The 20498-nt window shown below is 47.1% G+C and overlaps 1 protein-coding gene across 1 annotated transcript in view; it reads left to right on the forward strand.

Moving 5' to 3' along the window:
- LOC122895581 (myosin-16) overlaps nt 1-19795 on the forward strand; it is a 61063-nt gene extending 41268 nt beyond the window's left edge. The window contains exons 33-43 of the mRNA XM_044233073.1: nt 187-319; nt 1556-1772; nt 3935-4071; nt 4165-4268; nt 9996-10188; nt 11092-11295; nt 12475-12600; nt 13589-13759; nt 14306-14506; nt 15519-15750; nt 19395-19795. Coding sequence (XP_044089008.1) covers nt 187-319; nt 1556-1772; nt 3935-4071; nt 4165-4268; nt 9996-10188; nt 11092-11295; nt 12475-12600; nt 13589-13759; nt 14306-14506; nt 15519-15719 — 1687 coding nt within the window. The 3' untranslated portion in view covers nt 15720-15750; nt 19395-19795. The remainder of the gene's footprint in view (nt 1-186; nt 320-1555; nt 1773-3934; nt 4072-4164; nt 4269-9995; nt 10189-11091; nt 11296-12474; nt 12601-13588; nt 13760-14305; nt 14507-15518; nt 15751-19394) is intronic.
- The last annotated feature ends 703 nt before the right edge of the window (nt 19796-20498 follow it).

The following is a 20498-nucleotide window of genomic DNA, read 5'->3' on the forward strand; positions in this document are numbered from 1 at the left end:
GAAAAATGAATGGACGGACGGATGGATGGATGGACGGATAGACGGACAGTGACTGCTTTCCTCTAAACACTCTCCATTTCATTTGCATCTTCTCCGCTGTGGCACCAGAGCTCCGCACCACAAACCCAGCCCCCAGCCCAAGGGCTCCTGTGTTTCCCTGACGGCCTCTCTTGCCCTCGTCCACAGGAGGAAACTTGCCGCCAGGCTCCAGGAAGCAGAAGAGGCAGCCGAAGCTGCCCAGGCCCGGGCTGCCTCCCTCGAGAAAAATAAACAGCGACTCCAGGCAGAAGTCGAGGACCTCACCATCGACTTGGAGAAGGTCAGGGAGTCAAATAATCACTGGATCCAAGGGACCCAAACGGAGTTGGATAAAACGATCACATGCCTGGGCTTAGCAAGAAGAAATGGGGGTCCAACAGGAAGGAGCACAGGGTCTGTATTCAGGCCCCCTGGACACAGGCCCCCATCCGATCTTAACACTCAACGGGCCACGATTCAATTTAGGTCTGTGATGAGGACAAAACTTAGTCCCAGGAAGTCAGGCAGCCTGTCATGTCTCTGTTCCCCTTTTCCTCATGCAAACCACATCCCACACACTTTGCGTGGCTAAGTATTCTTGTTTGCATCCCTGGTTCAGACAGATCTGCAAGTCTCTGGGCCAGATTAAATACGATTTCCACTGGCACACAGCAGCCTGGTCCTGGTCTAGATAGGGCATATAGGCAGAGGATCATATCCACGTGAGAAAAGTCCCAAAACCTGATAACCTTTTGCTCTCTCACCCCCTGCAATTAAGAAATTAAGCAGAAATTTACAAATTTCAATATTGCAACACAGCAGACACATACTTGCCAGACAGTTATGAAAAAAGGTGAAAGGCCTATGAAAAGTAAGATCTGAGAAATATCAGCTTTGGTTCACAAGAAAAAGAACCACCAAACCCATGTCTGAGTTGGACAGTGACACATAACACATATTAGTAAATTACAGAGAAATAAGTTATGGAGAGTTGGGTGAGTGTTTTATTTATTTATTTAAAAAGATTTTTTTAATTAATTAATTTATTTATTTGTGAGAGAGAGAGAGAGAACACACAATCAGGCAGAGCGGCAGGCAGAGGCAGAGAGAGAAGCAGGCTCCCCACTGAGCAAGGAGCCCTATGCGGGACTCCATCCCAGGATCCTGGGATCATGACCTGAGCCGAAGGCAGTGGCTTAACCAACTGAGCCACCCAGGCATCCCTGGGTGAATGTTTTAAATCTGGGAAGGCTGCTGTGTCCCAGATCCCTCATTTTACACCTAAGAAAACCCGAGCCCAGGACGATAAGATGGACTGCCGAAGGTCACACGTCTTATAGTAGATGTGAGGGGTGTGGCTCCTTCCAGACTCCCTGCCCCGTGCTGGTGCCGTACATGTGGAATTATCTCTCAGACCTCAAGAAGTCTGTGGTCACCACAGTTAACTGGGGACGGGCAGGGAAGCTGGGGAGGAGCACCGAGGAGGGGAAGGGGCTGGAAAGTCAGACCCGCGGAGACCAGCCCCACCTCTCCCTAGGCCAACGCCGCAGCCGCTGCCTTGGACAAGAAGCAACGGGTCTTCGACAAGATGCTGGCCGAGTGGCAGCAGAAGTGTGAGGAGCTGCAGGTGGAAGTGGACAGTTCGCAGAAGGAGTGCCGCATGTACATGACAGAGAGCTTCAAGATCAAGACTGCCTATGAGGAGTCCCTGGAGCACCTGGAGTCCGTGAAGAAGGAGAACAAGACTCTGCAGGGTGAGTCTGCGGACAGGGACAAAGACTCAGGCGGGGCCTCCTTCCTCCTGAGCGTGTCATGGCTTTGAGCACCCGGCACTTGGTAGGCACCCGATAAATACATACTACCAACTCCGTGTAAAAGCACTCGGGCACTCAGCAGCAGCATTTCAAGCAGGCGAGGCAATTAACCTTTCCGTGCCTCAGTTTCCTCACCTGTAAGTTGGGGAGATGATGTCTTCCTTGGAAGATGGGTGTGAAGATATGTGAAATCTTCACTCAAGAGAGTGGCTGGAACCAATAGGGGCTCAGCAGAGCCCTTTGTGTACGGAGTCCTTACATCTGTCATACGGACATAATATACATACACATGTAAGAATTTTTTTTAGGATTTTTATTTAGTTAGTTTTAAGAGAGAGGGAGTGTGCCCAAGTGGGTGGGGCAAGAGGGAGAAGCAGACTCCCTGCTAAGCAGGGAACCCAATGCGGGCCTCGATCCCAGAACCCCGGAACCATGACCTGAGCCGAAGGCAGACACTTAACCGACTGAGCCACCCAGGTGCCCTACGTGTATGATTTCTTACGTATCGGAGGCTTCAGGCTGAAACTTCATTCTGTTAGATACTCTTGGAAGAATGCTATCTGTTGAGGGTCATTTCGCCATTCAGAGATCTGCTTTATTTGCTTTTATGGCAGGTGCATGTTTCTAATCCCCAAATCAGTTGTGTGAGAAATGTCTGTATTTTTATTTTCAAGAGCTGTTTTGGGATCCCTGTTTTGCTGAGCAGCAAATGAAATCAGTCAATACAGGGTTTCCTCCATTCAGGTTAGGTGCCTGATGGAGGGTAAAAGCAAATGGTCCCTGATTGTCCCCCAAATCTGCCCAAGGTCCTAGAGTCCCTCCCTGGGAAGCTGTCAGCTTACAGGGGAGAATCGTGAGAGCCCAGCATTTGAGATAGGAAGGATCTGCATTTGTAACCTCAAAAGTCTAAGTACTAGAGGACTTGAACGTAAATACATGAGTTAAGACTGGGGAAGAACAACCAGAACACCCAGACCAAGACTGCCTGGACCAGGAGATGGCAGAAAATAGGGAGGTGATGATGAGGCACTGCTGAGGGGCACTGATGAGGGCCCTGCCGATGGCCCAGGGCCCTGCCTCCACTTCTACTCCATTCCCCACCCACACCCTTGCACCAGCTCCTAGTGCAGATGATAAAACTCCCTGGTAACCTAGGGGTTAAGAGGGATATGCACCTCACCTGGCAGGTGAAGCACAGGTGAGAACAAAAACTTGTAAAGTAGCCTCAGCCCGGTGGAAGCCACAGAGGAGAGTGGCCAAGCAGCCTGCCTGGGCTGAGAGGGGGTGAAGCAGCATCACAGCATTGCTGGTTGTCCCAGAGCAGTCCAGTGGGGAATGTTCCGGAAACCGCCACTATGTTCAGGTGACAGGTGATGGGAAGCCATGTGGGCTACAGGGTGTCTGTGATGCCCGCACAGGTGGACACCAACAGCTGAAACTTGGATGATGCCCCCCACCCCGTGCTCTCTAAACCCCACCTGGAACTTAGAAACCCAAGTGGGGAGACCCTGGATTAAATGAGATTTCTCTGAACTCAGAGGGGCTTGATGTAGAAATGGAGCTTGGTCACAGGTTAATCAGGACACTTGCATTTTTCTGGACACCTCTGGCTGTGGGCTGAGATTTGTGACCGCTCCAGGCGACTGTAGGTCCCTATGGGTTCCTCTGGGTGGGCAAGAGAGGTCTCCCAAATGAGGAAGGAGATCTGAAAGGCTCTAATCCTCTGGCCTTTTCTTTTGAGGTTGGTTTTCAAACCTGGTGGCGGGGAAGCAGAGGGGAGAAGGGGCTCTCTGAGAAAAGAAGGCTTCACAGTCCCGGGGAGTCCTGGCCACTGGCCCCAAAGCTGCTCTGTGTTTGTTCACTCTTCTCTGGGCTTCAATCTCTCAACTATAAAATGAGGAGCTTGAACCCACTATTCTCCAATGTCCAAGCTCTGATACTCCATGAGTCTATGACTTGGGAGTATGTTGTTTCTCTTTAGCTACAGTGAGGCTAGGAGTGCCGGTTTCTGCCCTGACGTTGCATTGTCCATGCCACATGCGATGACCCTGGGAAGCTGGTGGTCCTCATGTGTCTTATTAATGAGAATATTCCTTCCTCAGAGGAGATAAAGGAACTGATTGATCAGCTGGGTGAGGGAGGACGGAGTGTGCATGAGCTGCAGAAGTTGAAGAAAAAATTGGAGATTGAGAAGGAAGAACTCCAGGTGGCCTTGGAGGAAGCTGAGTCTTCCCTGGAGGTAACCACATGGTCATCACCTGGGAGGCTGGACCCCTGGCCAGGGACCACGGACCTACTTGGCCAGAAAGTCTGATGTTTATATTCCTGGCAGGTTGAAGAGAGCAAGGTGATTCGGATTCAGCTGGAACTGGCTCAGGTGAAAGCTGACATCGACCGGAGAATCCATGAGAAAGAAGAGGAATTTGAAGCTACGAGGTATGGGGCTAAGGCAATGGGAGGCTGACTTGAGGTAGCATGATGGAGTAGAGTCCAGAAACCTAGGCCTCTGCCGCCTACTAGTAACGTGACCTTGGGCAACTTAGGTGAATACTTTGAAATATAGTACTTAAGTGATCACAAAACCACATGAGATAATAACCCATAATAACTCAAAAATGGACAAAGGACTTGACTAGACATTCTTCCAAAGAGATATACAAATGGCCAATAAGCACATGGAAAGATGCTCACTATTACTCGTCCTTACGGAAATGCAAATCAAAATTACATACATACATTAGGAAGGCTACAATCCAAAACACAGAAGATGACAAGCGCTGGCAAGGATGTGGAGAAACTGGAACTCTTGTGCACCTCTGGTGGGAATGTAAAATGGTACAGCTGCTGTGAAAAACAGTAGAGAGGCGCCTCATGAAATTTAAAGTAAGATTAACATATGATCCAGCGATTCTACTTCTGGGTATCTACCCAAAACAATTAAAAGCAGGGTCTTGGAAAGAGATTTCTACACCTGTGTTCATAGCATTATTCAGAAGGGCTACAGCATGAAAGCAACCCAAATGTCCACTGACAAATGAATGGATTAAAAAGATGAGTTCTATGCATACAATGGAATTTTTTAAAGATTTATTTGAGAGAGAGAGCACATGCGCAAGCATGAGTTGAGGGGAGGGGCAGCAGAGGGAGAGAAACAAGACTCTTTGCTGAACATGGAGCCCAGTGCAGGGCTCAACGCAGTTCTCGATCTCAAAACCCCGAGATCATGACCTGACCCTAAATCAAGAGTTGGACACCCAACTGACTGAGCCACCCAGGTGCCCCCATACAATGGAATTTTATTCAGCCTTTAAAAGGGAGGAAATTCTGACACCTGCTATAATATAGATGAACCTTGAAGACATTGTACTAAGTGAAAAAAACCAGTCACGAAAGACAGATACTGTATGATTCCACTTACAGGAAGTACTTAGAGCAGTCATGGTCATAGAAACAGAAAGTGAGGGGCGCCTGGGTGGCTCAGTGGGTTTAGCCTCTGCTTTCGGCTCAGGTCATGATCTCAGGGTCCTGGGATCCAGCCCCACATCAGGCTCTCTGTTCAGCAGGGCGCCTGCTTCCTCCCCCCGCCCCACCTCTCTCTCTGCCTACTTGTGTTCTCTGTCAAATAAATAAATAAAATCTTTTAATTAAAAAAAAAAAAAAAAGAAAAAGTGGAACAGTAGTTGCTGGGGGAAAGAAGAATGGGGAGTTAGTGTTTAACGGGGACATGATTTCAGGTTTATAAGATGGAACAAGTTCTGGAGATGGATGTTGGCAATGGTGGCATAGTATTATATATTTAATACCACAGGACAGTGCACCTAAAAATGGTTAACATAGGAAATTTCATGAAATGAGCATTTTCCAACAATAAAAAAATTAGGAAAAAACCGCTGTGAGGTAAGTGCAACTGTTCCATCTAACAGATGTGAATGATGATGGCTTCCTCATCCCAGCTCTGGGGTGTGGGGAAGATTAAATGAGATGGTAGATATGAAATACATTGTAACCTGTGAAGCCACACAGCTATGTTACTGTTAACATTCATGAACCCTTAGAGAACATCCACCACATCATGGAAAAAAATTGATCTCGGGGCGCCTCTGGTGGTTCAGTGGGTTAAGCCGCTGCCTTCGGCTCAGGTCATGATCTCAGGGTCCTGGGATTGAGCCCTGCATCAGGCTCTCTGCTCAGCAAGGAGCCTGCTTCCTCCTCTCTCTCTGCCTCTCTCTCTGTCTGCTTGTGATCTCTGTCTGTCAAATAAATAAATAAAATCTTAAAAAAAAATTGATCTCTTGGGGTGCCAAGGAGTGCTGGATTTGGAAATTCCTTTTCAGTCTGGTGTCCTCTGGTGCTGCTTGAGGTTCTAAGAAATTTTTAGACTCAGCATTAGGTTCTGGTTTACAGAAATATGATTTGTTGTGATTCTGAAAAGATCAACACACTTGCAACTGTCCACATCGGCACCCTTCCTGAACTGCCTGTCTGAAATCTCTCCGCACTGTGGCTTCCTGAGTTTACAACATCCTCCACAATCACTCCTGCAGGACGTGGGGAGCCACTGGGGAGAGGGGCCCCATGATTCTGTGGCCATCAGGCTAAATGTGACCCCCACCCTGAATACCTAGCTATGCCACTATGTGGTGTGTGCATGTGTGCTTGCACATGCATGTGTGAGAGAGAGTGAGTTTACAACACATTTGAGATATAATTTACATACAGTGTGCCCATGGCAAGGGAAAAATTGAATGGAGGGTTTTTTTTTAAGATTTTTTAAAGATTTTATTTATTTATCTGACAGAGAGAGAGAGAGATCACAAGTAGGCAGAGAGGCAGTCGGGGGGAGGGGGGGAAGCATGCTCCATGCTGAGCAGAAAGCCCAATGTGGGGCTTGATTCCAGGACCCCGAAATCATGATCTGAGCCAAAAGCAGAGGCTTAACCCACTGGGCCACCCAGGGGCCCCAAATTGAATGGTTTTATGTTGTGCAATCATCACTACAAGTTTAGATAAACCCAAGATAAACCCATATCCCTTAGCAGTCATGCCCCATACCTCCCTACCACCCCCACTTCCAGCCTGAAGCAACAACTAATATAGCCAACAACTTTCTTTGGACTTGCCTATTCTGGACATTCCATATAAGTGGAATCATACAGTATGTGATTCTTTTTGACTGGCTTTTTTCAACAGAATGTTTTCAACTTCATCCATGTTGGGGCATGTGTCAGGAAGTATTTCCTTCCTTTTTATTTTTTTTTTAATAAAAAAAATTTTTATTTGACAGACAGAAATCACAAGTAGGCAGAGAGGCAGGCGGGAGCGGGGGGAGGGAAGCAGGTTCCCCACCGAGCAGAGAGCCGGATATAGGACTCCATCCCAGGACCCTGAGATTATGACCTGAGCCAAAGGCAGAGGCTTTAACCCACTGAGCCACCCAGGTGCCCTCATTCCTTTTTATTCCTGAATAATATTCCATCATTTGGGCTGGTCACATTTTATTTATTCATCAGTTGATGGACATTTATCCTGTTTTCACCTTTTGGCTACTATGGATAATGCCACTATGAATATTCATATACAATTTTTTTGTGTGGATCTAGGTTTACATTTCTCTTCGAAGTATACCTAGTTCTGGTTTGTACATTAGCTCTTATGTTTAACTTTTTTTTTTTTAAAGATTTATTTATTTATTTATTTGACAGACAGAGATCACAAGTAGGCAGAGAGGCAGGCAGAGAGAGAGGGGGAAGCAGGCTCCCCGCCAAGCAGAGAGCCCGATGCGGGGCTCGATCCCAGGACCCCAGGATCATACACCTGAGCTGAATGAAGGCAGAGGCTTTAACCCACTGAGCCACCCAGGCGCCCCTATGTTTAACTTTTTGCAGAACTGTCAGGTTATTTCCCAAAGCAGTTGTATCATTTTACATTCCCAGTGTTAAGGACCGCAGTTTCTCCAGATCTTCTTCAACATTTATCATTATCTTCTTTATCACCATCATCCCAGTGGATGTGAGGTAGTATCTCTCCATGGTTTGAAATTGTGTTTCCATTATAGCTAATGATGCTGAGCATCTTTCATGTGCTTATCCATCACTTCTATATCCTGTTTGGAGAAATGTCTATTCTAGTCCTTGGCCCATTTTAAAAACCAGGTTGTCTTTTTATTGTTAAGTTATTAGTGTTCTCTATATATTCTGAATATTAGACCCTTCTTTTATCAGATATATAATTTGTAACTATTTTCTCCCATTCCGTGGGTTGCCTTTTCACTTTCTTAATTTTACTTAAAGATTTATTTCTTCCAGAGAGAGAGAAAGAGAGAATATGTGTATGTGCATGAGCTGGGGGAGAGGGAGAGGGAGAGAATCTCAAGCAGACTCCCTGCTGAACAGGGAGCCTAGTGCAGGACTCCATCCCAGGACCTGAGATCATGACCTGAGCCAAAATCAAGACTTGGACACTTAACTGACTGAGCCATCCAGGCACCCCTCCTTGTCACTTTCTTAATGATACCCTCTGAAGCCCAAATGTTTATAATTTTGATGAAGTTCAATGTATCTGTTTTTCTTTTCTTTGGTAGCTTTGTATTTTAGGTATCATATCTAAAAACCCATTGCCTAATCTAGTCACAAAAATTTCTGTCTATGTTTCCCAGATTAGTTAAGAGTTTTATAGTTTCAGCTCTTACATTTAGGTCTTTGATCTATTTTGAGTTAAGTTTCATAGAAGGTGTGAAGTACGGGATCCAACTTCATTCTTTCGCATGTGGCTATCCAGTCATCCCAGAATCACTTTCTGAAAAGACTTTTCTCTCCCTATTGAATGGTCTTAGCAACCTTGTTGAAAATGAATTGACCAGGGTTTATTTCTGGATTCCCAATTCTACTCCATTGATCTATAAGTCCGCCCTTATGCCAGGACCACAAAGTCTTTTTTTTTTTAAGATTTACTTATTTGAGAGAGAGAGCACAAGCAGGAGGGGCTGAGGGAGAGGGAGAGGGAATCTCAAGCAGATTCCACGCCAAGCACAGAGTCCAACAAAGTGCACAGTCTCACAGCCCTGAGACCATGACCTGAGATGAAACCAAGAGTACAATGCCCAACATTGCTACCCAGGCACCCCCACAATGTTGTGATTACTGCAGCCTGGTAGTAAGCTTTGAAATTGGGAAGAGTGAGTCCTCTAATTTGTTCTTCTTTTCCAAGATTGTTTGGTTATTCTGTGTCCCTTACATTTCTATATAAATTTTAGGATCAGCCTGGCAACTTCTGCAAAGAAGTTAGCTGGGATTCTGGTAGGGATTGCAGTGAATCCCACCTAGACAATATTAAGTCTTCTGATCCATGAACATGAATGTCCTTCCATTTATTTAGATCTTCTTTAATTTTTTCAACCTGTTTTATATAATTTTTCTTGAATTTACTTTTTAAGTCAAAGTGAATCAAAATTTTATTCCCTTCTGAGAATGTTATACCTCCTCCCATGTCTAGAAATTGAATATATCTCAAAGTGCTGCAAATCCAGTAATGTGCAAGCACGTGGAAGGTGTTCACGGTGGAGCAGAGGTGAACACAGTGTGGGGCAGGACACAGGATCTTTACATGCTACCCATTTGTTTCCCTCAATGAAACAACTATTTTTTGGACATCTGAATTACCTCCTCTGGTCCCCTTCTGTGGAAGATTAATACAGGTTATATGAGGGCTTTGTGAAAATGTTCATTACATTGATTACAGTAAAATTAAATATAGTAAACACAATCAAGTGATGACTGCTGTTTTAAAGAGAGACCTAAAACTGACTCGTATGGCCAAGGCTCACATTTTGTCATTTAAAAAAACAGGCTAGCATTTGGGTTTCAATCCTGACTCCATTATGTGCTAAATCTCTCACATGTTTTTTGTCATCATGGAGCCTCAATTTCCTTGCAAGGCTGTTTCTCATGTTAAATGATTTGAGATCCCAAAAGATAGGTGGTAAACATTAACCTTTGTTTCCCAAACCACAATGCTCCCCTACTTACATGTTTAAGGGGAGATACGGTCTAATTTCAAATATGGTGGCCATATCCATGTTGAAGCTCTCAGACCTATTTAGCAAGGGTTATCACACCCTGACCAGTGGGCCCAGCATGCCAAAGCCTTCTCTGTTTGGACTTGCAGGAAGAACCACCAGCGCGCAATTGAGTCATTGCAGGCCAGCCTGGAGGCAGAGGCCAAGGGCCGGGCAGAGGCGCTTCGGCTTAAGAAGAAGATGGAGACGGACCTGAATGAGATGGAAATCCAGCTAGACCACGCCAACAAGAACAACAGCGAACTTGTAAAGACACTGAAGAGGCTGCAACAACAAATCAAGGTAGCAATCTGGGAGGAGTAAGAACTAATCACAAAGTTAGCCATTCCCAAGTCTACAGGCTTCCAGGAAGCTGACTCTGCATGTCTGCAGCTGGGAGAGAGGCATAAAAGTGACAACGGGGGGGAGGCTGACAGTCCAGGGAGCAGGAGACCTGGGGACTGCATACATGAGAGGCCCCAGCCACCAAAGTCCATATTCTGGACCACTGCAAAGAGGGAAGAAGACAGGAAAAGAGAAAGTTTGGCCTGTCTTAGTTTTTAAAGTCATTTTTTGGTTATTGAAAGTGAATTTAGGCACAGAAAAATGAAGAACATAATACACTATTGTCCACCACTCTTTAATAAACATAAATAGAGTTGAAGTCTTCCTTTAACCCTCTCCATCATCAGGCTTGTCTTTCAAGCCTCTGTAGCTGGATCTACACATTCAACACATGGTTATTAGAGACCCGCCTGGTCTAGGCACTGTATTAGGTCTAGGAAATACAAGAATGGACACAACAAACAGACATCCCTGCAGATAGGCAATAAATAAATAAATAAAACTCGTATTCAAAAAGATGATAGTCACTCTAGAGAAATAGTAGGACCAGGAGAAGGGAGATGTGGATTAGCCCGCAGGGGTAATGAAGCCTTGGCTTCATGCTAACCGCCCACAGGACAAATCCTCTGGATGCCTGGGCCCTGGCCAGCTAGGCCTCAACCAGATGGTAAACTCCCCAAGGGCAGGTCTACACCTTGCACTCTCTTCCCCTGTGGCCTCCACCTCCCCAGCCTGCACCCCACCGCCCCAGCTCCCTGCTGAGCCTGGCCCATGAAGATCCGGGCGCCCTAAGACCTGGCCAGCCCCAGGCAGTGCCAGGGCCCCATAGGTGGGCTCAGGCCAGGTCCTCTTGCCCCCCAGGACCTGCAGATGCAGATGGACGAGGATGCTCGGCAGCACGAGGAGCTGCGGGAGCAGTACAACCTGCAGGAGCGGCGTCTGAGCCTGCTGCAGACCGAGCTGGAGGAAGTGCGCTCCAGCCTGGAGGGCAGCGAGCGCTCCCGCAAGCTGCTGGAGCAGGAGGTGGTAGAGATCACGGAGCGGCACAACGAGGTCAACATCCAGGTAGGATGCTGGCTTCCTGGGGGGTGCTAGGCAGACCCACACTTGGGGCACTGGGACAAGCCAGGATGGTGCCCAGATGCTGTGGGTTCCCTTCAGAACAGAGGAGGATAGTGTCCCCACTTGGGAAATCCTCAGAACTCACCTGCGGAGACTTTACTTGTTATGGCAAGAAGCCCCTAACGTAAGTTGCACATCTTAACCATTTCCAGTGTGTGCAGGCACACTGTTGCTCAGAGCTTTCCAAGACTCCTAGACTCTCCCCTGGAGATTCTGATCCAGTGGGTCTCTGGTGGGACCTCAGAAATCTAAACTGTTTTGTTTTTTTTTAAAGATTATTTATTTATTTATTTGAGAGAGAGGCAGTGAGAGAGAGCATGAGCGAGGAGAAGGTCAGAGGGAGAAGCAGACTCCCCGTGGAGCTGGGAGCCTGATGTGGGAATTGATCCCGGGACTCCGGGATCATGACCTGAGCCGAAAGCAGTCGTCCAACCAACTGAGCCACCCAGACGTCCCAGAAATCTAAACTTTTAAATTCAAACTTCTCAGAGCTGATGACTTAGCCAATTTCAAGGATCACCATTATCTCTAGTGTACCTGAGGACAGAACTTCGGAACTGGAAGGGATTTAGAATATTCTGAAGTCTGACATTCATTTTTCAGATGAAAAACCATGACCCATGGTCAACAGTGGGGACCCTTATCTCCTGCTGGTGGTAACACCAGTACGCCTGATAGTGCAAAACTTTAGCAGCACAGCTTAATTCTTACTAAGCATCTTATGTGAATTCACCAAAAGAAAAAAAATGTGCATGGGACATATAGGAATTATAACCCTATTTTAGATATAAGACCAAAGCCTAGAGGTAAAGAATTTATCCACGTAGGTGGAAGTACCGGGGCTTAAACCTGGGTTTTCCCAGCTCTGAGTTCAGGATTGTTCTAGAGCTGCCACCTACCCCAGGCCTAAATGACATTATTCTTGGACTCCTTGTGACATAAGTTCTGCTCTAAAACCGAGAAAAATGCAGGCAGAGACCAACCCCAAGCAGAAAGCCCAGGGCCATTTCCTGTTGGGGGGGGCTGGCAAATGTGTCTAGGAGAGGGCTGTTTTTCTTTCCTGGACACGGGAAGGCTGCACAGACTTCTGGCTCACAGCGATGTCTTCATTTTCCCCTCCAGAACCAAAGCCTCCTGGTGGTGAAGCGCAAGCTGGAGTCAGATGTCCAGCGCATCTCCAATGAGCACGAGGAGCTCATCAGTGAGTTCCGCTCGGCTGACGAGAGGGCCAAGAAAGCCATGACTGACGTAAGTGCGCACACTGCCTGGTGCTGGTGGAAAAGGCCTGGGCACCCCACCCCACCCCTCAAGGGTCACTATGCATAGGGACCTGCCAGTAGGACTGTGGTCTTTGCTCTGAGGAGTCTGGAGGCTTTTCTGAAAGCCCAAACAGATGAAAGTAAGGAATAATTACAAGTTACACATGACCATGTGAGAGATCAGCAGTTGAGGCCTAGGGCTTGGGTCAAAGAAGCTACTGAAAGTGGGGTTTTCTGGGCAGGCCTTCTGGCAAGGAGGAGTATTAGACCAGCCTTGAGGAGAGTGTTAGTGAAAGGAAGATGGGTCTCATGTCAGGGGGCTCAGGGGCAGATTCAGCAGGACATGCTGCCAGTGGTTTTGCCCCAGTGTCCCTCTGGGGACTCACACAGCTTTAAGAGGCAGAAACCATGGACCCCAGTTTAAAGATACGGGAATACAGACCTCATCGCCTGGTTCCCTGCACTTGTTCGAAATGCCAGGAGCGCAGGATATTGCTGGTCTTATTTGGCGCTATGTCCGGAAAGCACACACCCATACCCGGTATGCAGATTTTCTATGAATACTTGTGGAATGAATGAACACGAGCATGAAAGGGTAAAATGACTTGCTGAAGGCCACACAGGGGCCGGATGCAGACCTACATCTTCCTCTTCCAGATCTGTGCTCTTCCCACCCTCTGTGCTCTGTGCCTCATGGAGGAGACAGCAAGGAGGGCCTGGAGATCCCCAGGCGGGTGGAGTCTATGGACTAGGAGGCCTGGCTGCGAGTGCATGAGCCTGCCTCTTCCCCTTTCACTCAGAGGGACCCAGGAGCATGGGGTACCCCCCTACTAAAACCCAGCAGCACATCAAACAAGGGTCTCCTTGTCCACCATTCGGTCTTCCAGAGACCAGCGGACAAGGTCCCGCATCTCTCAGAGGAACTGAGACTGCACAGGAACCCAGTTCCAGCTCCCCACTCTTCTCCTGTCCCACAGGCGGCCCGCATGGCAGAAGAACTCCGGCAAGAGCAGGACCACTGCATGCACCTGGAGAAAATCAAGAAGAACTACGAGATCACCATCAAAGACCTGCAGGCCAAGATGGAGGAGGCTGAGCAGCTGGCCCTGAAAGGAGGGAAGCGCACGATCATGAAACTGGAAGCCAGGGTGAGGCCACCCCTGAGCTGAGCCAGAAGAGAGAAAGGGGAGCTGTGGCTGGGCAGGGGCCTTTTCCCAAAACCATCATGCCCAGAGCTTGAAGAGGAATTGGGTTACTCAGATGCTGGGAAGGAAAAAGAAGTTGAGACAAGAGCTGTAATTTATTTAGGTCTCCTTTCCCCCTTCTCCCCCTGAAGCCTTTCCCCCAGAATGTGCTTCACCTGCCCAGTCTATTTCCAACATTGTTCCCCCCTTATTACTTTCTTAAAACAAGCCTTAGTCTTCACCCGTGGGGTGTCAGAGCTAGAGGGGCCAGGAGGTCGGTCACCTTGTCCAGCCTCGCCTCCCCGACTTCCCAGAGGAGGAAACTTGAGGCTCAGGGAAAGGGACCCATCTGACAACCACAGCAGGTGTGTGAAAGGCAAAAGCCACCTGACCCTCCTGGCCAGGGCTTGCCTGCTCTTCTCCGAGGAGGAAGTGGACATGGCAGCTATGACACCCCCACCCAAGGCCAAAAACCTGCATTCCCTCAGCCATGTTCCTCTTCTCCCCCAGATCAAGGAACTTGAGACAGAGCTGGACGGTGAGCAGAAACAGCACGTGGAGACAGTCAAGACGCTGCGGAAGAATGAGCGCCGCCTCAAAGAGCTCGTCTTCCAGACCGAGGAGGACCACAAGACCAACCAGCGCATGCAGGAGCTGGTGGAGAAGCTGCAGAACAAACTGAAGGTCTACAAGCGGCAGATTGAAGAAGCGGTAGGTGCCCACTGCGCATCCTTTATACGCCGTCCCTTCCCAGCCCAGGTCTCAAGACTTGGTTAGAATTAACCACAGGGAAGGAATCTGCTACTGGCCAAAAGATGACCCCTGAGAGCTTTATGTCCATGGCGCTTCATTCTCGCTACCCTGTTGGAAGCAGACGGACACCACACATTGGAGATAAGAACATGTAGAAAAGGAAAAGATCCCCTAAGAACACCCGTGCTAACTGAGGTACCCACAGCAAGCTGTGCTCTAAAACCGGGAAGGTCTTGGCGGCCTTTGTCCTTCTTCTACTGCCCCTTGTGGTCTCTGCCAGGATGACGTCTCTTTCCTGCTCCTATTGTTACATACAAGACCCTTTCCTTATTTGATCCTCCCAATACAAGGCGGGAAGACTGATACTCTTGATCTATTTCACAGGTGAGGAAACAGCCCGGAATGGGATATTTATGTTATGTTAGTAAATGTTAAAATCGAAGTTAAAAGGTTAGCAAAGGATGGCTTCGAGTCTCAACCCCAAACCACGGGTCCACCTATTGGCAGCAACCACCCCTCCACCCCACCCCAACATAGATATTTGACCCTGCCTTTGCTCACTGCCCATTCTGGGGCTACCGCACTGACTCCATCAGCCACCCACACAACCAACGCCTTTCCCAAAAGGCTCGATAAAGACCAGGCTGACAGTTAATATGGTTCTAACCAAAGCAGCACTATGACTCTCTTGGGGAGATGACGGGATGGGAGGTGAGTGCTGGCGGCCAGGGAATGCGCTAGATCCGCATCTTTCATAGTCGGGCACCACTCACTGACATCTAAAGCCACAAATGACAGAAGCAGCAACAGAGTACATTTTACTTAGAAATAAGGGTGTCAAGGACAAAAGAGAATCAGCTAAAAGTCCTGGACGGCTGGACTCTCCTGCGTCTGTGTAGAGCTGATAACGATGCACATTTAAGCAGAAGCAGTCCGGTTTACACCGCTTTCCGCCGTGCCTTTGTCGCAGGAGGAGCAGGCCAACCAGACCTTGGCTCGCTACCGGAAGACAGTGCACGAGCTGGATGACGCCGAGGAGCGGGCTGGCATGGCAGAGACCGCCCTGAACAAGCTGCGCACCAGACACCGCGTGGCCGGTAAAGGCATCACGTCTGTGGAGATCATCCAGGTGTCCAAGACAGGCTCCTCCAAAACCCTTTCCGAGGAATGAGGGTCTCCACCTCCCAGCCCACAGCCAGTAGGTATGGACTCCACTCGCAATGCCCATGCTCCAAAGTTCCCTTCCCTGACCCTACTTTGCTCCTTCTGACTTCGATGCTTCCTGTGTGCCCTGATCTCATGCAGTGGGAGCTCCAAAACTTTCCCATCTCTTCAGTGGCAACACTCCCTCTGCATTCTCGAAGCCCTCAGGCATGGTGCTGTCCACCTGTAACACAGGGTCCAGAGGTCATGATGCTTCCCCATCTGGATGGAAGCTCTTGGAAGGCAGTTTCCATGTCTGATGCCACTTGACATCAGGCCTGGCAGACAGGTGCTAATGTTTGTTTTCACTGGACAACCGTAAGGACATTTCCAAGCTTACAGCCAATGTATACTTCCCATCTTTCACATCTCCACAATATCATTATTCCTAAGGATTTCATCAATACTGGTTGAATTTAGACTTCTTACATTAATAATAATAATAATAATTAGTTGCTGCTACTATTTCTGAGCACTATCCCATAGGGGACAATGTAAAATAGTCCTTTCTTTATTTTCTTTCATTCAGAAGCAACTGAGAAAAAAAAATAGGAAACAAACATATAAAAGTCAAAATGCTAGTCTTATTATAATTCTAGATTAAGAATTTAATGGGTATCCAACCTGGTCATCCTTGTATTTCACCCCAGAATTTAAGGCACCTGCAGAACTGAACCACCACAGCCCTGCTCCATAAGGAGCAGCCCCTACTCCGAGGGGAGGGATGACCAGAACCGATCAAACCTACAAGCAGATCCAAAAGGAGAGACCAGATGGGGAGAGGGTCGTCCCTTCCTTCCTGGTTCCTGCTTCCAAACACAGGATAAATCACTCCCCTTCCCATGAGTGGAGCAAGGGAAAGATGAGGAAAGTGGCGAAGAACATTATTCCAGAGCAGTGGTTCCATAAAAACGTGGTCTTTTTGACCAGCAGCAATATCAGCATTACCTGGAAAATTACTAGACATGCAAATTCTTACACTTCACGCCAGACATACTGAATCAGACGTTATTGGGAGATAGGCCCAGCATCTGTGGTTTAACCAACCCTATGGTGACCAGATGTGTGATCAGACGTGTTAGAACCAACGCTGTAGCAGAAATCTCCCCTTACAGAAACAGAGCCAGGGAACAGAAGTTTCTCCTACTTTTACCAGAACTAGGCACATGGTAACGTTTCTCACTATCTTATTTATCCTATGGTAAAGAGATACATAAATATCTCCATTTGCCTGATGAGGAAGATGAGCTCAGAGAAGTTTAGTGACTTGCTTATGGTCATACAAGCCCTGTGCTATGGAAAGGCAAACTGTCTTCTATTTTGATTACTATGGAGGTGAATAAGGCTGCCCTCTGTTTAGGATTAAACAGAACAACTCAAGATCAAGGATTTGGGGACGCCTGGGTGGCTCAGTTGGTTAAGCAGCTGCCTTCGGCTCAGGTCATGATCCCAGCGTCCTGGGATCGAGTCCCACATTGGGCTCCTTGCTCGGCAGGGAGCCTGCTTCTCCCTCTGCCTCTGCCTGCCTCTCTGTCTGCCTGTGCTCGCTCTCTTTCCCTCTCTCTCTGACAAATAAATAAAGAAAAAAATATTTAAAAAAAAAAAAAAAAGATCAAGGATTTGGTTTAGGTTGGGAGGGGATGGAGCTGAAGTCTCAGTGTACAATGGTCCAAACTCTATGTATTATGGGCATTCTTTTCTGGCCTTGTGCTCAAACATCCGGACAGATCAGCCCCTGTGAGGGTAAGGTTCCCCACTCACAGCTCTCTTTCAGTACTGGGTCAGTTTGCATTTTAGACCAAAGTGATAACCCCACTGACCTTAGAATTCAAGCCGAGTCTTTTCTTACCATTTGCTCAGGGAGGAAACAAAAGATAGGAAATACTCTTTTTCTTAATTCTCTAACTCTTAAATAATGGTTAGAAGTCAAGAAGTTAAGGAAACCAAAGGCTTGCCTTTGGATGAATATACCATTAATATATAACCATCTCCTCTTGGGGCAAAACCCTGCAAGAGGTCCCATCTGTTGAACTCTCACCTTGGTGAGGGCTACCCAGGAGGCTTCCTGTGCCACCCAGACTCAGGAGGTACTTCAGTCCTTCTACCTGCTAAGTCTCAGCCTCCAGGATTAGCTATCTAATCCTGGAAAGGATTAGATCTGTTAGGAAACAAATCCTCTGCCCTGGCTTGGTGACTGTCTATTCCTGGGGGGCTGGTCTTGATTCAGCAGCTCTGTCTCCAAACCACAAGGCCAACCATCCTGCCAACAGCACCCAAGTGTGACGAGGCTTTTTTTTTTATCCCATTTCCCCTTGTTGGTCACGAGGCTAGATACATCATCAGTAGCCATGAGATGTCTTAAGCAAATTAGTACATGAGTCAACACTCAGCCAAGACCCCACAAGAGTTTAATTTTCCAAAGTGGCTTTAAATTCAGTCCCACAAATACTGACCAAACTCAGTATTTTCCTTGGATCAAGGCCCACATTGGGCTCCCTGCTCAGCAGGAGACCTGTTTCTCTCTCTCCCATTCTCCCTGCTTCTGTTCCTTCTCTCTCTGTCAAATAAATAAGTAAAAAATCTTAAAAAAAAAAAGAGTCTAAGAAAAGTCTAAGGCAGTGCCACTCAATGAGTGGTCCATCTGTTACCTGCCCAAGATAACAAAAGTACAGAAATGGAGAGGAAGTTTATAGACATTTTTACAGCAATTGATATAGCCATGACATCCAAATACATGATCAAAGAATTTTATAAAAGCATTTGTTTCTTATATTAAGTAAAATGAATGAATACATTTTTTTTAAAGATTTATTTATTTATTTGACAGACAGAGATCACAAGTAGGCATAGGCAGGCAGAGAGAGAGGAGGAAGCAGGCTCCCTGCTGAGCAGAAAGACCGATGCGAGGCTCGATCCCAGGACTCTGGGATCATGACCTGAGCTGAAGGCAGAGGCTTTAACCCACTGAGCCACCCAGGCACCCCGAATGAATATATTTTTAATGGAAATTTATAAGAGTAAGTAAAATTAATCCCTCACCAGATAAAGAAAGAATGGAATTCCAGATAGAAGACCCAACATATGCCAAAGTGCAGAGGTCAGATCCATACAAGGGAACAGCATGACTAGGACAGAGGCGTCAGGAGGAGGGGACAGTGCTGGAAGTGGTGGGAGACAAAGCTAGCAAGACAAGCATGCATGAGGTTGGGAAGGGCCTCACGGGGTACAAGTATTCCATAATTTCCCTAAGGAAATCTTGGTAAATTTTTAAATCCATGTGTGGGGTGTGATGAGCAGTAGCTTTTCTTTCCTGGGAAGACATATCACAATGGAAAAACAAGCCTGTGGGCCCCTCATGAGATGCGGCAAGCAGGCCCTACTGTATCCAAAGGACCGAACTCCAGCACTCTCGATGACCTGTATGGAGTCCAGGCCCAAAGGTGTCTCTAAACCTTCACAAACTCATACAGAATGGACCAGTTATGACCCAATAATGGTGTCCATTATGAGGAAGGAAGCCTGTGCAGCCGCAGCCCAGGCATCCAGAGGACATTGTTTCCCTAGCAAGAAGGAAGCGAAGATGTCAGAACTCCCAGCTCTGATCTACAAGGTTTTTCTCACCCTCTCTCTTTTTTTCTTCCAGGGTGACACAGATCTCAACAGCAGACCATTAAGTGGAAAAACATGAAAATAGAAAAACTGGATATCCTGAGAATGTTTACTATGCAAAAGAAAGTGCAAGCCAGAAAGAGACAAGTGCTACAGAATAAAGATAGTTGTGGGGGAAAAGGGTTTGAGGGTGTAAATACCCAGCCATTAGAGGAACTAAAATTAATGTGGCTTCTCTGAAACCGCCTAAGCTGTGTAAGCACTTGGATAACAGTAACAGTGGGTCTGTTTTAGTTGAGATCCTACATGTTCACGTCAAAGACAGAATATGTAATGTCTGTGTGCCCTGGCTGTTTTCTAGAAGTAATTCCTCATGTGGACAATTTTAATGCCCTGTCCCAATGCAGCTTAAATAAAATAAACATGGAAAATGGACTGGAGATTGTTTGTAAGTGAAGAAATATTATTTTTCTAAGGCCTCCCAAATCCAAAGGCAATTTTTACAATATTTCAGAATTCTGTTTTACCCCTATAACCTAGTTCACAGTCTTACTTCTATTGGAAACCATGAGAACTATGCCATCTTGGTGAGATTCACTGCAAATTTTGAAAAGGTAGGTCAGAGATATGAAGACTAACCAAGTTTCATAAAGCTGAGAAAACTACAGAATCCCCGAATGGATGTTAAAGGATCCATCCAGGCCAAAGACCCACAAGGCCCCCACATGCTCTACCTCGGCATCTCCCAAAATGTTCAGACACAGGCAAGTTTTCCTTAAATCAAAATTTAACTTTTCCTTAAATCAAGCTGAGACATGCCCCCTAGCGGCGTCTACTTTTTAACCCTGGTTTTGATACCTAGGACCCTGCAGAAGGACCTCAATGGGAGACAGTTCTCATGTCTCTCCAAGATATCTCTTCTCCAAGGCTGAATATTTCTGGGTCCTTCAAACTTCCCAGATGTGAGAGGGTTTCCATTGTCACCTTTAACATCCGGACCCTGTTTCTCCCCTCACTTCCCTAGTCTTTGGAGTGCAGGACTGGAGTGGAGAGGACCATGAAGGCTCCCTGCCACTGCACGGCCCTCAGATGGCACCTCTCACCACCTCCCTGGAAACAGTGTCTTCCCTTTGACTTT

This window comes from Neovison vison, chromosome 14 (genome assembly GCF_020171115.1).
Source record: "Neovison vison isolate M4711 chromosome 14, ASM_NN_V1, whole genome shotgun sequence".
Taxonomy (NCBI): Eukaryota; Metazoa; Chordata; class Mammalia; order Carnivora; family Mustelidae; genus Neogale; species Neogale vison.